General features: G+C 29.9%; 3 protein-coding genes across 3 annotated transcripts; 2 read left to right on the forward strand and 1 right to left on the reverse strand.

Annotated features, from left to right (window-relative positions):
- The first annotated feature begins 550 nt into the window (after window positions 1-550).
- Window positions 551-1,571, forward strand: LOC107451772 (uncharacterized). Its single transcript, XM_016067983.3, has one exon. The coding sequence runs from the start codon at window positions 764-766 to the stop codon at window positions 1,265-1,267; it is 504 nt and encodes a 167-aa protein (XP_015923469.2). The 5' UTR covers window positions 551-763; the 3' UTR covers window positions 1,268-1,571.
- Window positions 1,572-13,917: 12,346 nt separating this feature from the next.
- Window positions 13,918-15,490, reverse strand: LOC107451774 (tRNA methyltransferase 10 homolog A). The gene has a single exon (XM_016067985.4). It carries the CDS (start codon window positions 15,362-15,364, stop codon window positions 14,381-14,383), a length of 984 nt encoding a protein of 327 aa, XP_015923471.2. The 5' UTR covers window positions 15,365-15,490; the 3' UTR covers window positions 13,918-14,380.
- A 184-nt stretch (window positions 15,491-15,674) lies between these two features.
- On the forward strand, window positions 15,675-16,868 carry LOC107451773 (acireductone dioxygenase). The gene has a single exon (XM_043039361.2). It carries the CDS (start codon window positions 15,913-15,915, stop codon window positions 16,453-16,455), a length of 543 nt encoding a protein of 180 aa, XP_042895295.1. The 5' UTR covers window positions 15,675-15,912; the 3' UTR covers window positions 16,456-16,868.
- Window positions 16,869-21,411: the final 4,543 nt, after the last annotated feature.

Here is a 21,411-nt window from a genome sequence, read left to right on the forward strand (position 1 = left end):
TAGCAAATGCCTCTAAGGTATTATACAGACGCGACATGCTTTATTAAACCCAATGAGAGCCATTTTTTTTAAGAATGTCATTCCATTAAACCGTTCATTATCTTTGCTTTTGCGTGGATACAAACTAGTCCTAGCTTTACGTGATGTTATTAGATAAGTTATGAAACTACAATTAGAAACAGTGATATGTTGACTCTTAGCCAATTTAAATAATTGTTAAACTGACTAATATTTAAAGTAATATCGATTACACTTATAAAAAAAAATTATTTTTCTCAATTTAAAACACGTTATTATTATTATTATTTATGAATTTTTTTCTATTAAAAAAATACATCGAAACACATTTTAGGGTAAGAATAAATTTACAGCAAAAGAATGCAAGGTTTGCTAAATTTAAAAGCGAATTCTATTTATGCTATGTAAAATATACAAATGTGATTTCAACCTAACCAAGACGTTAATTTTTAACAGGGATTAAAAAAAAATAATAATAATAAAGAATCAATGTTTTTGTACTCAGTAATCATTACATAAAAATAGGGACGGTGAGATTTTAAACTGATTATTGCATTTTATCAATCTATTGCTAATTCTTTATTTTGAAATAGATGATTGATTTCGAAGCTAAAAGTCGACTTTTATAGATAAGACGGAGAAACATAAGATAAAACGAGGGCTCATTTACACATAAATAAAACAACGACAAATTTTCTAGTTGCTGTTAACAAATCTCTGTCATTGTGTGTTTTGTTTGTCGAAAATGGCGCAAGCTTGGTATAGAGATGATTCATTAGGCGATCCACAAAGTGAGCATCACTTAAATCCGCCACAGTACATCAGTATCGACGATTTGTATTCCAGAACAGGTGTCGAATATTGGAAAATTGATATGGACAACCTGCAAACGGATGAAAACTTTAAAAACATTCGCAAAATTCGTGGATATGATTTCGAAGATCACATGGAAGTATCAAGGGAAACGATTCCTGACTATGATGAGGCTACTAAAATGTTCTACACTGAGCACGAACATGAAGAAGACAACGTTCGTTTGTTTACGGACGGAACTGGTTATTTTGATGTGAGGGATAAGAATGACCGATGGATTCGAATCAAGGTTGGACGAGGAGTTCTTCTGGTGTTACCTGGATGGACATATCATAGATTCACCCCTGGTGCTAATAATTACACTAAAGTGATGAGATTGTACTCCTCAAGTCATGTCTGGAAAACAATTGAACGACGGGAAGATAGCAAACCATGAGACAACAGATGTGGAGTTGAATTCTCGACTTCTTATCTAAGAGTCAGACTTTAACTTATGTTCGATCAAAAAATTTTCCGACATCCCGGGGAAATATTAACATTATTACTAAGCAAATTTTAATTTCTAATTATATATTTCTGTTTTTTTAATTTTTTTTATCTACGATTAAAATGAAAGATTTAGTACCTACTCTACTGAAATGAAAAATTGTTTTATTTGAACATATAAATTGGAACTCCTCATCATACACAATCTCAGTGTTTCTTTGAAGAAAAAGAATAAAATTGATTTGAAATTTGAAGTGTTTTAATTTCATTATGAAAATTAGACTAAATGTTTGAGTTAAAATAAAAGCTGCGGATGGCCATTCCTTAAAATTTTATTTAACATTCAAATTCGTTTTTTTTTTTTTTTTTCTTATCGCCTTTTTCAATTGGGGTTGTGCGGGATAAAGATTTCCAAATTTTATTTCTTTAATTTAATCACCATGTTTTGCCCTTTACAAAAATTTAAAAGCTCTTTTTTTGTTTCAATGATTTTCTGCGTTGTTCCTCAATAGTACAAGTGAGTCTATAAGGTCATACATTCGTTTTACACTAAGTTAGAATGTAAATGATTGCCTTAATATTTAATCTAGAAATATTTTTATTCGCATAATTACACACATTTGTCTAACTTATTTTAAGATCAAAGGTCTAATTTCTTACTTAACTTTTAACTAACCGGATTAAGAATCGAACATACATTTCCAACGTACCTCGTGAGGTGGGCCAAAGTACCCCAATCTCAGAATAATAGGCCCACTATTTAAGAGTTTATTTTTTGAAGAAAAAAAATAATATAACGAATTTTTAATTTTTCCAGCAGAACAATATTGAGCAGCGGTAGCTCAGGGGATCGAACGTTCGGACTCAGAATTGGGTCAGCTGTTCAACACCGGTCACAAAATAAAATAGAATAGAATGAAACAGAAAAATATTTAAAAAGTCATGAATAGTAAAAAGTATGCAATTTGTCTTAAAGATAAAAATCTAACTTTGTTGATAAATTTTTTAATGAAGTAAAAAATAAAAACTGAATAGTGGACTAAATTACCTCATTTTTTATTTTAATTTTATCGATTATCTAAGATACTCGATTTATCGAAGATAATTTTTTCGATATCTAACTCGGGATATTTCTCGATCACCCTAATCCATCTGTTTTTTTTTAGTAGAGTTTATTACATTAACATTTAGAAACAAAATCGATAAAATATTATTAATAAAATTATGAATTTTTTAATTTCTATTTCATTCGTATCATGTTATATACAGAACTTCATTTATTCGCTGATTCCAATTTTTCATGGCTTTCATTATTGATATTACAAATGCAGCTTCAAATAATTAATTACATAATAAAATGATTAATTAAATAATAAAATGATTAATTAAATCATCAATTAAATAATTAAATCATCAATTAAATAATTAAATCATCAATTAAATAATTAATTAAAAATAAATTAAATAAATAATTAAAAGTAAAATTAAATAAATAATTAATTAAAAATAAAATTAATCAAAAATAAAATTAAATAAATAATTAATTAAAAATTTACTAATTATAATTAAGAAATACATTTTAGAAAAATTAATTACATTAGTACCAGGGGATCCAAAGTGCGCCTCAACATCTTGGTGGTACTGCGGTGTGACACGAGGAATTTTGCAAGGTAATAAGAATTTTAATATTTCATAATAAGTAATAACACTTCACATTAAATTAAATTTATAAACTAAAATCAACAAATCAAAATTTCAAATATATAATTGAATAAAACAGAACTGCATGTTATATTTAGCATGTGTTACCGGCAATGTAAAAATTCTGGCGTCATATGCAGTTCCTAACGTTTTTAGGCAAAGTAAGAAATAGGATAATTATTATATACTTCACCTAAGCATTATATGTGTAGCAAATGCCTCTAAAGTATAAAACATGAATGAAAAAGTGCATCATAATTTTTCTTCGCTTTCTTTTTTTTTAAAAATATTACTGAGTTAGGAAGCAAAAAAAAAGCATTTTCTTTATTCAATTAACAAATGGTTTAATAAAAATACTAATTTTCCTTTAACCGGATTATTTGGTTATCATTAATAAATATACAAATGCAAGGGAAACGGAACAATGGTCCTTAAACTTAAAAAACACCAACAACAATGGCTCTTTACTAAAAAAGAGAGGATAGAGAATACCGGACAATAGCCATCACATCCTTGCCGAGTTATTATCAAGGTTAAACCGATTATTATTAACAGTAATAAATAGCAATTAGTAAATTTACAAGCTTTTTTTTTTAAAGAAAGCAAAACAAAAAATAAAATATGAACTAATAAGTCACTTCAAACTATGCTAGTTTCTCATTTGGCACTACATGCATGTAATTCCTGAAATATTTAATCACTTCCTACTCTGCCTGACGATTTTGGACATTCTATACAATGCTGAATATTCTACTTCACCTGTGACATACATACTAATCGTGATCAAGTACTAATGAAAAAGAACATCTATCAAGAACTAAACGTTCTTTCAAATAAAGTACGCTTTCAGTCATCAAATGGAAAAGTATATCTTTTGTATATATTCTCAGTCAATTATGGAAATAACTGTTTCTAAATTAACTCGCATTATTTTACACATCTGGAAAAATAAACGGATGACCCTTCTTGCATCCTTGATAAGCTCCCTTATCTCCGATGAAGCACTCTTCTACAAAATTTACAGTTCCATTGAAATGGCAAAAATCAGGAGAGCACTCATTTTCAAATTCATCCTTGTTCATCGAATTTATGTTCAGAAGGCACGCTTTAACTCCACTTAACCACTCTGAATAGGTGTATCCACTCTTAGAGCCATGCTTCGTATACTCATGATACTGCGAACAGCAACAGGTATAATTGGTTGAACTAGCCACATCAATGAAGTGAGTCAAGTTCAAGTCTTGCTGAAGCGCACCGACAAAAGTTTCGTAAGGCAAATTAGGTATTTTAGGCTTAAGCGCTGCAAAAAAAACTCCATGCAAGGAAATATTGATACCTTTATTATGCACTAGTCTTGCTTCGTTAGAGCCATTAGCATCACCAATCCAATAAGCACATATGGTCTTTTCTGAAGCTTCCGGGTGTGTTCCGGATTTGCACACTGCTTCTAAATCGTTTTCAGATCCGGATTTTAAGCTGTACCCATACGCATTGCATATTAAGCACAATGGAAACAAAAAGGTAAAGAGATTGAACATTTTGTTTGGAGAATAATGTTTAAGCAAATGAAAATTAAATATGTGGTTAATAATGCGTTGCAATAATGTGTTGATTATGTATTTAATAACTATATCAGCAATTATCAAGTCATGACAATGATTATGGATAGTTATCAGTTCAAATATTAGGAGTTTATCATATTTATCTCTTTAATCAGTTGATTATGCTTGATTTAGTGTCTTATCAGTAATATTGGTCGAGATTTTTTTCCAAAAAAATTAAAGAACGTGTCAGATTTTAAAATGTTTCATAAACAATCTTTCGTTGCGATTAATTACACATACCTGAAATGATTGCAATGTAATGACTGATTTTCATATTGTGTGTCGAGGTGATTTCAAATATGATATCCCTTTTTTTTTCCAGCTACCTAAAGTTTTTTTTTCACAAACTGGGTATGAAGATATGAAGAAAAATGACTACATAGATTACATATTTTAGGGGGGGGGGAAACTATACCTAGACAAGTGAAGTATTGTTTCGAATGTACATTTGTACGCAGAAAGGAACAAAATTCAAGTAGATGGAACTAATATTTTAGAAGTTATTAATGTTTTTTTAGAAAAAAGAACGGTTTTGTGTTTGTATCCATTCACGCGTCTGGCGTGCTTTATATAGGCATGTAAGGGTGCTGTTTCCCATGCATTTTAATTTTAGTAAGCTTAATAGGACGATATGTGATTAATAGTTTAAAGGTTATAAGACAGTTAAAAATTCTATTTTGTACTCATACCTATTTATAAGTCTGACACTGCAATATAGAGAAGTGATTTCGTAAATAAAACCCACCTTTTTTTTAAGATGTTAATTCTATCGACGTAATTTTTATTGTATTGCTCTAAGCATAAAAAATTTGATAATAAACAACAACTCACACGTCAATTACGGAAGCGTAAAAGTGCCTAAGTTAATATAAAGAGTGCAAAATTGTTCTTTCCATGCATAAAACATTACTAATTACTAAACCTTTAGTCCTATCGACTCGGAGTTGTTCTTATTCCATTCAGCGTAGTGAGGTAAAATCGAAACAATACCTCACTTGTCTAGATAGGAATCTCTCCTAGAATAAGAGTGATATTGAACTGAAATTTATAAAAAAAAATAATAAAAAAAAATTTATGCACAGATTATTACTTAAAAGTTTGTATTTATAAACTTCGCAGACTAGCTTTAAGAACTCAAATTTTAGCCAACACTAAATGCATAAATTTTTGTGTGTGTTCATGCTTGCGTGTGTGAACGTGTACATTGCTTGAAAAATGAAAATTTTAAACTTGTAAGGAAAAAAAATGGTAAAAAACAGAATTTTTTCATTCGTTTTCCCTAAGATAAGCATACAAATCTATCATAATCACCTATTGGTTTTTAACCACTTATTTGTTTGTCTTATTATTAAGTTTTATTGAAGTTAATTTGGTTGAATTTTAACGAAGGTTATTTTGGTACTACCATTTATATCATCTAATAAATACAAAGAATTTGTAAAAGAGAAAAAAAAGACATAGATGTGATACAAACATGTGCCACAATAAAACAAAAAATAATAAACTTATACATTATTAAGCAGGGCTTAAGACGAGCCTTATGCACATTAACAAACGTACTTTATCCCTAATTGTTATCATTTAAAATAATATACTGAGTGTTCCATAATGATTGCCCAATAAATCATTAAAATCTTCGTCAAAACTGAAGTAAAAAACTGTACGCATTAGTGATCGCAAATTTCCATTTAAACGAGAAAGAAACGAAACCGCAATCTAATAAAACAGTGCTAAGTAAAATGGGACTGAAACATCGAAATTTGTTTGATATTCAAGGAAAAAACTGAATATTGCGACTATTAGAAAGTGCTTAAGTTTTATCAGGCAATTCAAATTGGTTTTGCTGATTTTTTTTCTTCCTCTCTGAATAGTGATTCATTGAATTTCCAGTGCCTTTGTTTCTTTCTCGAATATTAATTTGCGACCTCTAATGTGTATGTTTTTCTTCTCAAATTAATTTTTGATACGAATTATAATTTTTTTTATAATATTAAAATGAAGAGTTAGTGAGTGTGTATCTTTTATAACTCCAGAACTGTTTGTTTTATCGTCCGGAAATACGGACAACGGCTGCCTTCGACATTAAAAACCGTTCGAAATTTTCACTTAGATCGTTTGGAAAGGCCGCTTGAAAAATGGAAATTTATCATTGGTTGAGCGTTAGCCATTATTTTTAATTAAATTATATTTTATTTTATAATCGTCGTTGAACAGCCGACCCAATTTCGGGTTTACGACTATTAATGTTCAACTCCGTAGCCTGGCAACTTTGAACCAATCCAGAAGACAAACTCCTGGATAAGTACCGCCAAAGGTATGATTTGTTGGGAACATGGAGGGCTTTGTGACTCGACAGGTTTAACGTACATCAGTCACCTTTTACTACAGGAGAAGTCTTCGGCCAGCGAGGATTGAACCAACAACCTCTTGGACATGTGGCCCAGCGCCCTACCAACCGGGCTACCCCAGCTCTAAATTAAATTATAGACAATCCTATTTTTTCAAATATTTTAAAGATAACATCAAAAAGCGTTTATTGAACGCACTGTAATTTTTTAATTCGCACTGTCAAATAAATTCGATGTTCGCTTGCTGATGAGGTGTCCAGGTTCGTATCTCGGCGAAAGCTGGACAATACAAATTCTACTCCCAGCTCGCACCAGCCACAGTGGCACATGATATCCTTAGTTGTAGAAGGTAGTTAGAATCTCCTTGCTGTCAGGCTAGTGGAAAGTTTTCATGGTCTTTCCCTCCATATAACGCAAATGAGGGTAAGTTCCATCTAAAAGTCTGCCATGAAGGCTAGTTTGCCCCACTGCTTTATCTAGGAACTTCCTTAACTTTTGGATTGGGTTCAAAATTACAAGACTACAGAGTTGTACATTGATAGTCATGAACTCAAAATTGGGTCAGTTATGAAACAAAATAAAATTATTATTGTAAATGTGGCAGCATGAACGGATTACATTACCAAATTAGTTCTTCTAAAGTTATCTAAAACCACATGTTTATTTTGATTCGTGTTTTAAAACGTGTTTCAAAAAGCTAAATAATTTAAAATTGATGATAGTATTTTATATGAAAAATAAAAATACATATGTAGGGTAAACCAACCAGTGAAGAAACACTACCCAGTGAAGGAACATTTCATATATATTGATTAAAAATAAGAATTTTAAAGTTTTTCTTTAGATTGATTCGTAACAATAGCTTACTGCCAAACAATAGGAAGTCATCTAGCAATGTTTTGGATTAAATGGTCAAATAGACTTCCCTGGAAAAATTCTTGAATTTGTTATTATCTCTGCAACACCTTGTTTCTTTGAAAAAATTATAAGGTGTGTGTTTGTATTTATATGTTTGAAGGGGAATTCATTGCATGTTATAGTTTTATTTTTCTTACTGTGAAATAGAGATTTCAAAATATAGTTATTGAAGTTACGTTTTATTTTTTTTAAAGCATCATAGCATAATAAAGTACTGAGATAAGGGGGTGTTTATTCACTGGATCACCAAACGATGAAAAACCAGTGAAGGAACAGGTGTTCTTTTATTGGTTTTTTTTCTAAGTTACTGAAAATAAAAGATAAACTTTAATTTTCTTGTACCTTTAGTGATGTTCTGCATCAAAAGTGTGTTGAAAATACGAAAAACAACTTCTAGCCAGTGAGGGAACAGGCATCTTCCTTTACTGGGCATAGATTTCCCAGTGAATGAACAGTATGTGTCAATATGTTGTGACACTTTAATTTTCAATTCATGATTACAAACAAAAGTTAACATTTTCCAAGTATTTATATGTTATAATTTTAAGAATAGGCTTGTTTTTAAATATTTGTATGGCTTATAAATTCGTAAAGAGCATTAAAAAATAACCAAAATTAAGTGTTCCTTTACTGGGTGTTCATTCACTGGTAAGAGCTGTTCCTTTACTTGGTCTTCTTACTACTTGTTATTTGAGCCTCCAAAACTTTAAAACAGTATTATGAAAGCTCTCTGCGATTTTTTTACATAATTTGCATTTAGTAACAAATATGTTGACACTGTCATTTAACTAAAATTACAGATTTTGAAATTAATATGATTTTTTAAAAGGAAAGCGAAGCTTAAGTGTTCCTTCACTGGTTAGTTTACCCTATCAAAAGGCAAAATAAATGGAAAAATAGCACTAATTCGTTTAGACTTAGGGTAAAAGATCGCCATACTATTATTCAAGCCAATGATGCTTAATTCATTCTGGCAGAAGGTACATATTAATTTTAAAAAAACAAACAAACTATGCACTGGAAAGGAAAACTAATTCAGTAAAGGTACTTATTCGTTTAGATCAACCACAAAAAATCGTTATTGTATTATTGACGCCAAAAAGCTTAATTAATGAAAGTCATATGGTTTAACTGAAATAAGTACTAAAAACCAAAATATTACTTATTCGTTAAAGAGAACTGTAGAAAATCGTCATATTAATATAACTCTTAAATAATTTTAGCAATATACTTACTACTGGTAAGAGCAGTTTATCACTTAATCAATCAAATAATTTTAACTGCAATGGCAGGAAAAAAAAACGCCAACATAATTGCATAAATTTTTTCCACTACTCACATTGATAATCGAAGATAAAGAAGATTTTGCTAATTGCCGAAAAGTAAGAAGTAGAAATTAGAAGTTCCAAATGCTGCTAAAAAGAAGAAGAAAAAAAATCTACAAGAGTTCGACAATTTATATTAATACGACATAATTAAAACCATCAGTGTACCGGATGGCTCATTTGGAAGCATGTTCTAAATTGCCTAGGTAAGAGATCAATCGTATTTCGGAGATTTTTAATTTAATTGTGATATTTTAATATTGTAAATGTTGCTTTTACTGCTTATTTAAGATTGTTTTCCTATGGGGGGGGGAACAGAAATGCTGTTTGTTTCGTACAGAGCGCAAAATAAAAAACGGACCAGCCTGAAAAACTTTTAATCTAATGATAGGATTTTCACATGTTCTAGGACTCAATCTTAAAAGATTTGAGGGGATGACCTCTAATATGCTAATCAATTAATGCTCGCGATACTTTAAGGTACGAAATCAGACACAAAAACATACTTTCTCTCGACGGATTCTGATTTCTGACCCTAAAATATACGTGGTAGCCACAATCTGGGAAATATGGTCCCAATAGTTCGGTCAGGAAGATGATCAAAAGCTTGAAACCCTTAATATTAATTTTACTTTCTGTGTATCTCACCATATCTCGAATACTTTTTAAACGAATTGAAAATTTTTTACACATGATTATAAAATTCATTCATCTGAAGATAATTCCAAGCAAAATATAACTTTCAACATACATTTATTATTTTATTTATAATAATCGAAAAATTTTGAATTGTAAAGTATAAAATTTTTTACGTCACTTTTAAAGAACGTAATTTTAAATGGCAATATACAAAAGAACGAAATCAGACGAATACTTTATGAGAAATTAAATTTTGAAAAAGTCGTGTTTTTAGAATTCGATTTTTCAGAATTCAATCGATTTTGCTACATTTTTTTAATTCTTTAAAATGATGTAAAAATTTGTATACCTTACAATTAAAATTTTTGCCGACTCTTCTTAAGTAGTAAATGCATAAAAATAAATGATAAATGAATGCTCATTAAAAGTTATTATTCACATGTAATTATCTTAGGCTAAACGAATTTTATAATTGTATGCAAAACTTTTTAATTCCATTACAAATTTCTTGAGGCATGGCGTAATACACAAAAAGTAAAATTAACATTATAAGTAGAACATTGTTGATAATTAATTAAGTGGGCTTTGAAATACAAACAACAGCGAAATTGGTGTTAAGACAAGAATTAAATTAGGAATTGAATTAATTATAATCAGCAACTGAGTTGACCAGAAACAAAATCAATCAACAACAAAAGAAAGAAAAGAAAATTAATTGAAGGTGAATATTAAATTAAAATTCAGATCAAAATGCCACCAAAAAGTGCACAAGAAATACTAAAAAAAAAATTTTTTAAAAAGGGAAAAACAAAATGAAGAATATAAAAATTTAAAATGGAGACAGTACCTAGACTAATCAAGTCTTGAACATAAGTTAGCAATTAGATCAGGCAAACGAATAAATTTAACAAACCTCATGCATTGGCGAAATAATTAGATTGATTACGTTATAAGTTAGAATACATCAAAGTAATCAAAATAAACACTTGATTTCTAAATTAGTAGACTATTACAAAAAAGTTAATTAAAATTAAATTAAATGGAAAACCAATATTTAGCAAAGGGTGGGAAAATACAATTGTTCTTTGATAAGAATCACTAAAAAGAAATATAAGTTCAGTTTTACTTATATACACCCGTAACTGACGATAAACTCCAATATCTTGGAAAAATAAACAAATAAAATAAGTAAAGAAAGTAAATAATAATAAAATAAGTAAAATTATGCTTATAAACAAAAATAATATGAAACTGTTACTATAAAAGCATTCGTTAATTGACCCTTATCAAACAGTACACGTTTAATTCGGGTCTTTAATATGAGTAACCAATTAGATAAAACAAATGGATAAATTTAACATAACTCATGCATTGGTGAAAATTTAGATTAATTAAGTTCTAATACATCAAACTAATCAAAATAATACTATAAAATAACAATAATATACAGCCGCTACTGACGATAAACACAGATATCTTGAATGGAGAAGAAAAAAAACGAATAAAACAAGTAAAGAAAGCAAATAATAATAAAATAAGTAAAATTTGGTTTTTTAAAGTTAAATCGTTACAATAAAAAACATATGTTAATTGACTCTTACCGGACAGTACCCAGATAATTCAGGTCTTGAATATGAGTAAGCAATTAGATCAAATAAACGGATAAATTTAATATAGCAGATGCATTGGTGAAATAAGTAGATTGATTACGTTATAAGTTAGAATACATCAAAGTAATCAAAATAAACACTTGATTTGCAGATCAGCAGATTAAAACAAAAAATAAAATTAAATGGAATTCCAAAACTCAGCGAAGGAGGGAAAACTGCAATTGTTCTTGAATAAGAAGAACTTGAAAAAGAAAAATAGGATCAGTTTTGTTTACATACATCTATGAGTGAGGAAAACCACAAATATCTTGAAAAGAAAAAAAAACCAACATCACTCGGTGGGTGGGAAGTTATTGACCTCATCTGCTCCCCGAAGAGATGGACCCCGACCAGATGGAAACTGGATGACTCACTTCTGTTCAATCGCGGGTAGATATCCATTGATTCCATTGGTTTATTTTGTTTCAAAAAGTTGAAACTTATGGAAATTAGCTAGATAATGAAGTATTTATTTGCTTGTCTCATTCTTGTTTTGAGATAGATCAGAAAGTTTGGTGGAGTTGTTATGATAATAATTTGGTACTTCTTTGGATGCAAGTTGAATTCCAGAGGTGGTGTAGCAAGGGAGAAGTAATCGAAACCTAAATATCTGGTTCACCGACACACCTTGATAATATCGGTATTTATAGATATCCTGAATCTATACATAAACGAGAAGCGCAGAAGAAACACGTCTTCTCCCTTTTGCGTCCTTACTCCCAAGCAGAAGCAGCATTGTGAACGCGACAGTAAATGTTTTCTTTTTAAAAAATGAAATATCACAGACCTACTAAATTATCATGTATCTAGAAATGTACACAGAACAAAAATTTATGTACTATGGAATCTATGAATTTAAATGTAATATGAGTACATTGAAAAAACATAGATAGGGATGTGATTTGGCTGAATAACCAGGTAAATTATTATTTGTATGTTTAAAAAAAATCAATATTATTGTTTTATTATTTGTAATACAGTGGATCTGAAAATTTGAAATCAGTTACTATCCAGTGACTTTAATAACTTAGAAGTCACTTTTTCCTCCAACTTAATTAGTCGATGACAAATATCGATATGTCATTTTCCTTTGATAATCTGTCTATGCAAAAAAAAATTCATATTAAAAAAATCTATGGCTATAAAAAGATAATTCCGCAATAAAAATAATAGAATTTAGATTATAGAATTTAGATGAATATTGCGACTTGAAATATATTTGGGGAAACAAAATACATTTAATGTACGCATTATAACTTTTAAAAATGTCAATTGTCAAAGAACTCTCCTTCCACATGAATCTTTCCATCACAAATTAAATGGACACTATGGACATTTTAATGAAAATTCTGTCTTCCAAAGTCTTTCTGCATTGATGTACTATTGATGCATTTTTATCATCAAACAATTTTCGAAAAAAAAAAAAAATTATGATGAGAAAAAGATATTGTTTATTTAATTTAAGTCACCATCTTTTTTGTTCACTTGCCACCCGGTGAGTGGTTATTTATAGTCTATACAACAGTATGTCTATAATAATACAGTAAAATATCCAAGAAACTCACCATGTTCGGAAAATAGAATGTCAAACAAAGATCAAAACTTACTTAATTCAATGAAAAATAACGGTAATATTTAATTCAGAACTATTTAATTTTCATTTAATCAACATAAAAATATTCATTAGGGTGGGTAAATGACAAAATAAACAGATGATAATAGAAAAGTACCAACATCTTACTAAGTGTGTTATACAGTAAACAAACAATAAAAAAAAAATTCTCGCCCTCTCCCTGATATCTTTTTAGCTTATGCAAAACTTATATTGGGTTATAATCTGTTGTCAGAGTATAGTAACTAAATAATAAAAAAAAGAAAATTTTTATGAAAGACATCTTGTTAAAAAAGTAAATATAGTAGAACCTTGATTGCAATTAAAGCAATCACAATAATAATAAAAAATAATAACTTGAAAAATAATGAAAAAAGTACAAAGTAACTAAATAAAAAAAATCTGTGAACTGATGATCTTCCAGTACATTGCAAGATTCGTTCAAGAGATGGACAACACGAGTGAATAATTTTTCAGTCACAATACGAAAGCTAAACAGAAAATTTTATTATACCATGATAATTAATTTACCATGATATAATTTTATTATACCATAATATAAATTAATTATACCGTGTCCTGGTAAGAACCCAACCCTGTTTTTTAAATATCAGACAAATACAACAATCAAATTAGACATTAGGAAAGATTTGTAACAAGGAGCCTATATCATGAATCATGTCAGCGGTTTAAAGCTGTTGTTGTACTTAAAAGAGTTTAAATTAAAGTTTCATCAGTTTTAATCTTAGAAAGGAGATATACCCTTATAAATAAAATAAAGAATGCCATTAATAAAAAATTCTGTCAACAAACTTATATTTATAATGCAAAATAATTCGTTTAGGCTCTACTAAGAGTATTTTTTCAACAAAATTAAAATTCACATCAAATAGGCACTAGAAAAATTAGAATATGATCAATTAAGCAGAATGACGAAGAAAAATAATCCAGTAAGAATGTTTTTTAAGCTACTGATTTGAATTCTAATCACAAATTAATCCTTATTATTTTTTAAGATCTAATCTTCTCTAATTTATTTTTATCAGAATTGAAATATAGATGACAGAATTATTTTTAAATAAAGAATTAAGGCATTGCATGTTAACTATGAGCTGGATTGTTCAAAATGTATGTAATCAAGCAATTATTTGCATTTCAAATTGGTCCCCATCCGTTAGCTTCTTATCACGAAACTCGTCCAAATATAAGTATGAAAATTATCGAACAAGAAATAATAATAGAAATCATTATCAAACCAAATATTTATTCAAACTGAGTTCTCAGTAACTTTTTTTACTTTAGCATTATCAGGATCTTCACTTTCTATCATTGTCATAGAAGAAATTTCTTTCGATTCATTTGTAGTTTCAACTAAATTTGTAATAACTTTTTTCACTTCTATACCATCAGGATCATCACTTTCTTTCAGAGTTGTTTGAGAAGAACTTTCTTCGGAAGCATTTATAGCTTCTACTCCTTTACGTTTAGGAAATATTTCAAGTCCTGCTTCCGTCCAAGTCTTACCTTCCGTGAGTCTTAATAGTAAGCTATACACTTGATCAATAGTAAGCACTTTTCTAGTTTTAAATTTAAAATACAAATCCAAAGGTAGTTGAGCGTGGCCAACACCATCTTTCACAGCTTTTTCATAGCATATATTTTTTAAACGATTATGATCCACGAGAGCTCCTATAATGTAACATTTATCGTGATCTAGTTCATCAATAACATTAGGAGAGTCACTTGTTAAATAAACTATGCTTTCTTTTTCAAATACCTCATGATGCTGTTTTGGGTCAAAGTTCACATCCCAATTGAAACAATTAAATTTTTTTTCAATCCATTCTTTTGTTGAGTTTGTGTAACCAGTAATGTAAATTTGTAAGGGAGCTGATGCTCTTCTATTGATAGAGTAACATCTATGCAGCTGTTTAAACGTTTTAGAGAACTCTTCTTCTGTCATAGCATCAGCTAAAGATAAATCAAAACATACTTTTAGTTTGCAGGTAGAATCAGACATTTTATTGGATTTTAAAACTTTCCGACTTGGGCCAAAGTTTTTTCCATGTTCTCTAGCTTTTTGTATTTTTAGCTTACGTTTAAGTTTTTCTTTGGCTTTACGCAAAGGTTTATTTTCTAACCACTTTTTGCGTTTTTCAAGTTTTTTAAGCTGACGTTTCGATAAACTCTTTTCGTTAGGGAAATTTTCATTAACATTACAGTCAGGATGCGAATTATTTTGACATTCCATCGTTTACCAAATTTAATAAAAATCAAATAATATTTTTAGAGCAACTGTTTTATGAATTTGTCCATATAGCGAAAAAAATACACGCACAAACCAGCCTTGTTTGTTTACATTTTTAAAGAAAGAGTACAAGTACAGTTAATTTTTAAGTAATTAAATTAATTTTCAAAATAAAATCTTATAAAATGGAAGGTATAAATGAGAAGGAAAGGAATTTATTTTAAGAAATTCATCAAAAGTTTTGAATAATTCTGAACTTTTTCTCGATAAATAAAACTGTATGAGATATTTTTGTGGGTTAGCATTGTACATTTCGCTTCGAGATACACAGAAATAAGCAAACAGAATCTTACCAAGTAAACAATTTTGTTATGATTGCGTAATTTTTGAAATGTATATCACGTTCTTGCAGCCTGATTTTTATCAATAAATTATGATAACAGATAAAATTGTGCCTCATCCTCTACGTTTGTAGGTTTCTGTCGAAACGGTTAAAATTTCTCTTGATTTTGAATCTTAACAAAACCAAAACTTACGTCTGTCTTTCCAAAATGCCACAAGCTTGGTACATAGACGATGCAAAAACAGACCCTCAAAGTGAACACCACTTAAATCCTCCTCAGTTTATTGAGATTGAGAGACTTTATTCTTTATGCGGTGTTGAACACTGGAAAGTTGATGTTGATAGTCTTCAATGCGATGAGGAATTCAAAAAGGTTCGTAAAGATCGGGGTTACGATTGGGACGACCAAGTCGAAGTTTCTCGTGGTACCCTGCCAAATTATGATGCTACAATTAAAAAGTTTTACACCGAGCATTTGCATGAAGACGAAGAAATTAGATTGTTTTTGGCTGGCAGTGGCTATTTTGATGTGAGAGATAAAAATGATAAATGGATCCGTATCAAGGCCGAAAAAGGTGATCTCTTAGTTTTGCCTGCAGGTATCTATCACAGATTTACTACTGATGCTACAAATTATGCCAAAGTAATGAGATTGTTTTGTGGAAATCCTGTTTGGACGGCTATTGACCGTCCTGCTGATGATAATCCATCTCGATTGAAGTATTTAAAAACAATTTCTGCCATGAATTAATTGAAAAGTTTTTTTTTTACAAAATCTGTCATAGATTCATCACTAATACTACAAGTTATGCAAAAGTTATAAGATTATTTTGTGGAGCTATTCCACCTTCTGTTAATAATAATCCATCTCAATTAAAATGTTTAAAAACAATTTCTGCCATCAGTCAATTGAAAAAGTTTTTACAAAATCTGCAATAAGATTCCTGTTTTTGAAAAAGGAATTTTTTAGCCTGTTATAATAAAAGAAATATATTTTTACATGTTCAGAAAGTTGTTAATTTTTTACCTAATAAGATATTTTTGTCTTATTTTTACAATGCTACAGAAAAGTTGATGTTTCTGTTAAAAAAATATAACTATTTTTGTATTAGTCTCCTTCCCTGTTGTTCAAAAATACATTAAAGGCATTAACCTTACTATAAAGCTGAGTAGAGTTCTTTATAAGAACAACTAAACATCTTTTTTATTAAAATTTACATAAGTTTTTGGACTTTTAGTTGCAATATATATATTATTGTATCACTTATAAAACCTCTCTGCTTATTTAGAATTACATAAAATTATATATCTTATTTAAAAGACAATTATGCACAAGAAATGACACATATCTACTTTAAAAAATATTTGAACAATTTATAAAATGACTGAAATATGTTAATTTTAAGGTTCTATTATTTCATTGAATAAAAAATACAGTCTATACTCTCTTCAGTATGACTACTCCATTATAGTGATTCTTCCATTATAACAACCATTGCATAAGATAAGAGTTAGATAATATAGATGCACATCGTACGCTGATCCAACGACTTAAATTTTGCAGATACTTTTTTAAAATTAACAGGAGTATCTATCTTGATTTGAAAATTGAACTTCCCTACTCAAGTGATTTAAAAATCAAATGAATTCATATTCTCACGGCTGACTAATCACACATCACAATTTCAAAATTTAATATCACATTTTTTTTATGAGTTCCTGAAATCCAATATTGTGATTCTAATCCACTCAATTTTCATAATACTGTAATTTAAAAATTGCAATTGCCATTATCATCTAATTGAAAATTACATATCACAATTTAAATTCTGTCGATGAAAAAATGAATCAGTGTAATTCATGTTCACACAGTTCAAAAATCCTATATTATGATTAGTATTCAAGCCTCTTTAAATATCGCAATTCGTAGTAACATGATTTTATAGAAAAAATATATTTGAATTCACATTTAGATTTCAAACATACCAATTTGTATTTACGTAATTTCAAAATCAAGCATATAATAAGTATTAAAATTTTATAAAATAAGTTCAAAAAGAAATAAACCAATCTGTTTTAATTTATGAAAATAATGATTAGAATTTATAATTATATAAACTCAGAATAGCCCTCTACAAATACTTTTTTCCTGCTAAAATTCAGGTAATTTTTCATTAAGCCATAATCACCCCAGAATTTATTTATTTTTTAAATTATCGAGCTATTTTATAATTATGTTCAGTGAAATATTTATTGCCCATGAAGAGAAGCTTTGAAATCTGTAGACAAATCAATTAAAAAAAAAAGTTCTTACTATTATGGGTAACTATTAATACTTATGTTGCTAATTATGTTAATAAATGAATTCATGGTACAAACTTTAAGGGTAGATACGGGACATTGTAGCAACCATTTATTGTATTGGGATGTAAGGGCGCATGTGACACGGAGAGGTGCTAACAGAGGAAATAATAAGAAAAATGGAGTTATCTATTGTTTGCATTGCTAGTGGAGGGCAGTAGATGTTTAGCCGCCATTCAAAATGAAGCATCTCAGTAAAGGAAAATGCTATTTCCAATTGTGCTGGCGTCTACGATGGGAAACTTAACGTATGCCGGAAAAGCAGAGATGCAATTAGATGCCTGTGCAAATGGTAACCACAGAGCTACACCACAAATGTATCTTGTGCAGTTTCCTGCACAAGATACATTACTGGCTACCCTGATCTCCCGATTTATCGAGCCTCGATTTCTTCTAAGGGGGACATCTGAAGAATGTTGTTTATGCCACTCTGTGGATCTTGTTTGAATATCCTAAGGTGCTGCCCATATGCATGAAATGCCTAGCATCTTAGAATGTATACTCCAATCACTCCACCTACTCTGTCAAGCATGTACTGGTAGATGCAATTTTGAATAGTTATTGTAAACATTACACTTGTCAACGACTCTTTCAATAAACACATTGTCTTTTCTTCCATCTCTTATTTTTTGTGTTTGCGCATCACTTGCACCTGTACAATAAAGGATTGTTACAATGTCCTGTACCTACCCTTAAAGTTTGTACCATGAATTTGGGACCACCCTGTATATACAGTCGAACCTAGATTCATCGTTCCCGCATCTTTCATTTCTCCATATTTATTGTATTGTTTTAAAGATCCTGTCACTAATGTTATTTTTATAATGTTTAGATTGTTTTTGAAGCTAGCAGATTCCCACATCCATTGTTCAAAAACTTTACTGATATTTGAAAAAAACATTGAAGTTTATTTATTTTGCAAAGAAAAATAACTCTTGATTCGGATAATGTGGATTTGTTAGAGTTTAGAAAAAATTCCTCGAATAAGAAGTTTGATGTTTATGCATCATTTGAAAAAGTGTTGTAACAACAACAAAAATTGTTTATGGACTCGTTAATTTTTTCAAACTTTTTTTGTACCATTTTCATTCTCCGTAAAAGTCTCTAAATTTTGAAATTTTTCAAAAAAAGCAGCAAATTTTAGTCAACTTTTCAAAGCTTGTCATATAGAGAAAAAAAAATTACCACTTAAAAATTGTGTATTGAATGAAATATTACTTGTGAATTTTTTCAGAATTTTACATCAATATTTTCATTCCTTGCAATAGCTGTTAAAATTATAAAATTTTAACAAAAGTACAAACGTTCTAGGAGTCCATCTCGATTCGGGTGACCGCAAGTATGCCAGTTACTTAGTACAGACAGTATTTTAAGTTACGAAATCAGATACAAAAACGTACTTTCTCTAAATACCCATATCTTTTTTAAAAGGGATTCGGGTTTCTGACCCCCAAAATATAGGGGGTAGCTGCTGTATAGGAAATATGATTCCCATAGTTTGCTCAGGAAAGGGATATAAAATTTGGACCCCTTATGTTAATTTTATTTTTTGCGTATTCCGCCATATCTCTGGGAAATTTTAAACGAATAAAAAAATTTCTTACAAAATTTGTATATTCAGAGAAAATTACTTGCAGAAAATAACTTTTAACAAATATTTGTTATTCTTTATTATTTTATTTATTAATAATCGAAACAATTTTGAATTGTAAGGTATACAATTTTTTACATCATTTTAAAGAATGCCATGCATGTCAAAATACAAAAATTGAGCAAAATCGGTCAAATAGTTCCTGAGAAATCGAATTTTGAATGGTCATATATTTAAAATTTGATTTCTCAGGAACTATTTGACCGATTTCGTATTTTGCCGTTTAAAATTACTTTCTTTAATGATGTAAAAAATTCTATACCTTGCAATTCAAAATTTTAGCCTGGTATAACTGAGCAATTTTTTTTTTTCAATTCCCTTTATATGTTGTCAGGATATGGCGAAATTCCCCAAAAAGTAAAATTAACAATAAGGGGTCCAAACTTAATATCGCTTTCCTAACCAAAATTATAGGGATGATATTTTCGAGATTGCTGCTACCCCATATGTTTTTCGAATCAAAAATCCTAATCCGTCATTAATGAAAAAAAGGATGTTTATTTAGAGAAAGAGCGTTTTCTGACGTGCTAATTAGCATATTTGTGGTTACTCCTTGGAACCATTAAAATTGAGTCCTAGAACGTGAAGATCCTATCAGTAGATCAATAGTTATAGAGGGTGGTCGGTTCATTTTATTTTTGCGCACTGTACATTATATAATACTGTAAAAATTTATTAGAAACTTTCCCGATATCACGTTAAAAAAATGAAAGAAAGAAATTTTACACTTAGTATATGGTTAAAATCAGGTCTCCACAAAAATGTGTGTTGACCATTGCATTTTAATGAAATATTGAATGCCATGACAGTGTTTCATGCGCCATGGTGACCTATCGCCCTAGGTTTCGTAAATCTCTCGTTAAAACCGAAGGTAATCATCTTAACTTCACTACATTTAAAAAAAAATGAATATGGTAACAATTATTGAACGATATGTAATAAAAGGTAAATTATTTAAAAACTACTGAGTGCACGAAGTTTATTCAACATGTTAAACGTCACTGATATGCCTGCTATGATGTTGCACAAACTAATAGCAAAATTCTGCATGACCCGCTGAAGTGTCGGAACATCGATGACTTCCTGAATAGCAGTTTTCATCTCAACAATGATTTTGGTGGTATTTCTGTACACATTGTCTCTAATATAGGCCCACGAAAATGAGTTCAGATCTGGAGAATATGGCGGTCAAGCTGGTTTCATTCCAGTAGCCTCTTGCAGAGCCAGAATGCTGTCTCCAAAGTGCTCCTCCAGAATATCAAACACTCTCTTGGTCCGATGGGATCTAATTCCATCTTGCATGAACCACACACCTTATCGAAATCAGGAGCACTTAGGATAATAGGGATGAAATCATTTTCCGAAACTTTTAGGTATCGTCCAGTAGACCGTGCCGTCATTGAATACCGCACTGATTATTCCGTGACTGGACATTTCACATGACACAGTCGCCCGTTGAGGGTGGAGAAACTTCTCGATCGTGAAATGCGGTTTCTCAGTTCCCCCAAATGCGCCAAATTTTGCTTATTGGCGAACCCATCCAAGTGAATAAGCTAAACCCAACACCTCCTAGAATAAGGAAGGCCTCAGCACGGATCAAATTAGTAGTCCGACGTGACGAAGTTAACTGCGCAGTTGATGAAAAATAAGAAAGATGTCATTACGTTCGGGGTACTAAGCTAAAACAGGCACTGG

Source organism: Parasteatoda tepidariorum, chromosome 7 (assembly GCF_043381705.1).
Source record: "Parasteatoda tepidariorum isolate YZ-2023 chromosome 7, CAS_Ptep_4.0, whole genome shotgun sequence".
Taxonomy (NCBI): domain Eukaryota; kingdom Metazoa; phylum Arthropoda; class Arachnida; order Araneae; family Theridiidae; genus Parasteatoda; species Parasteatoda tepidariorum.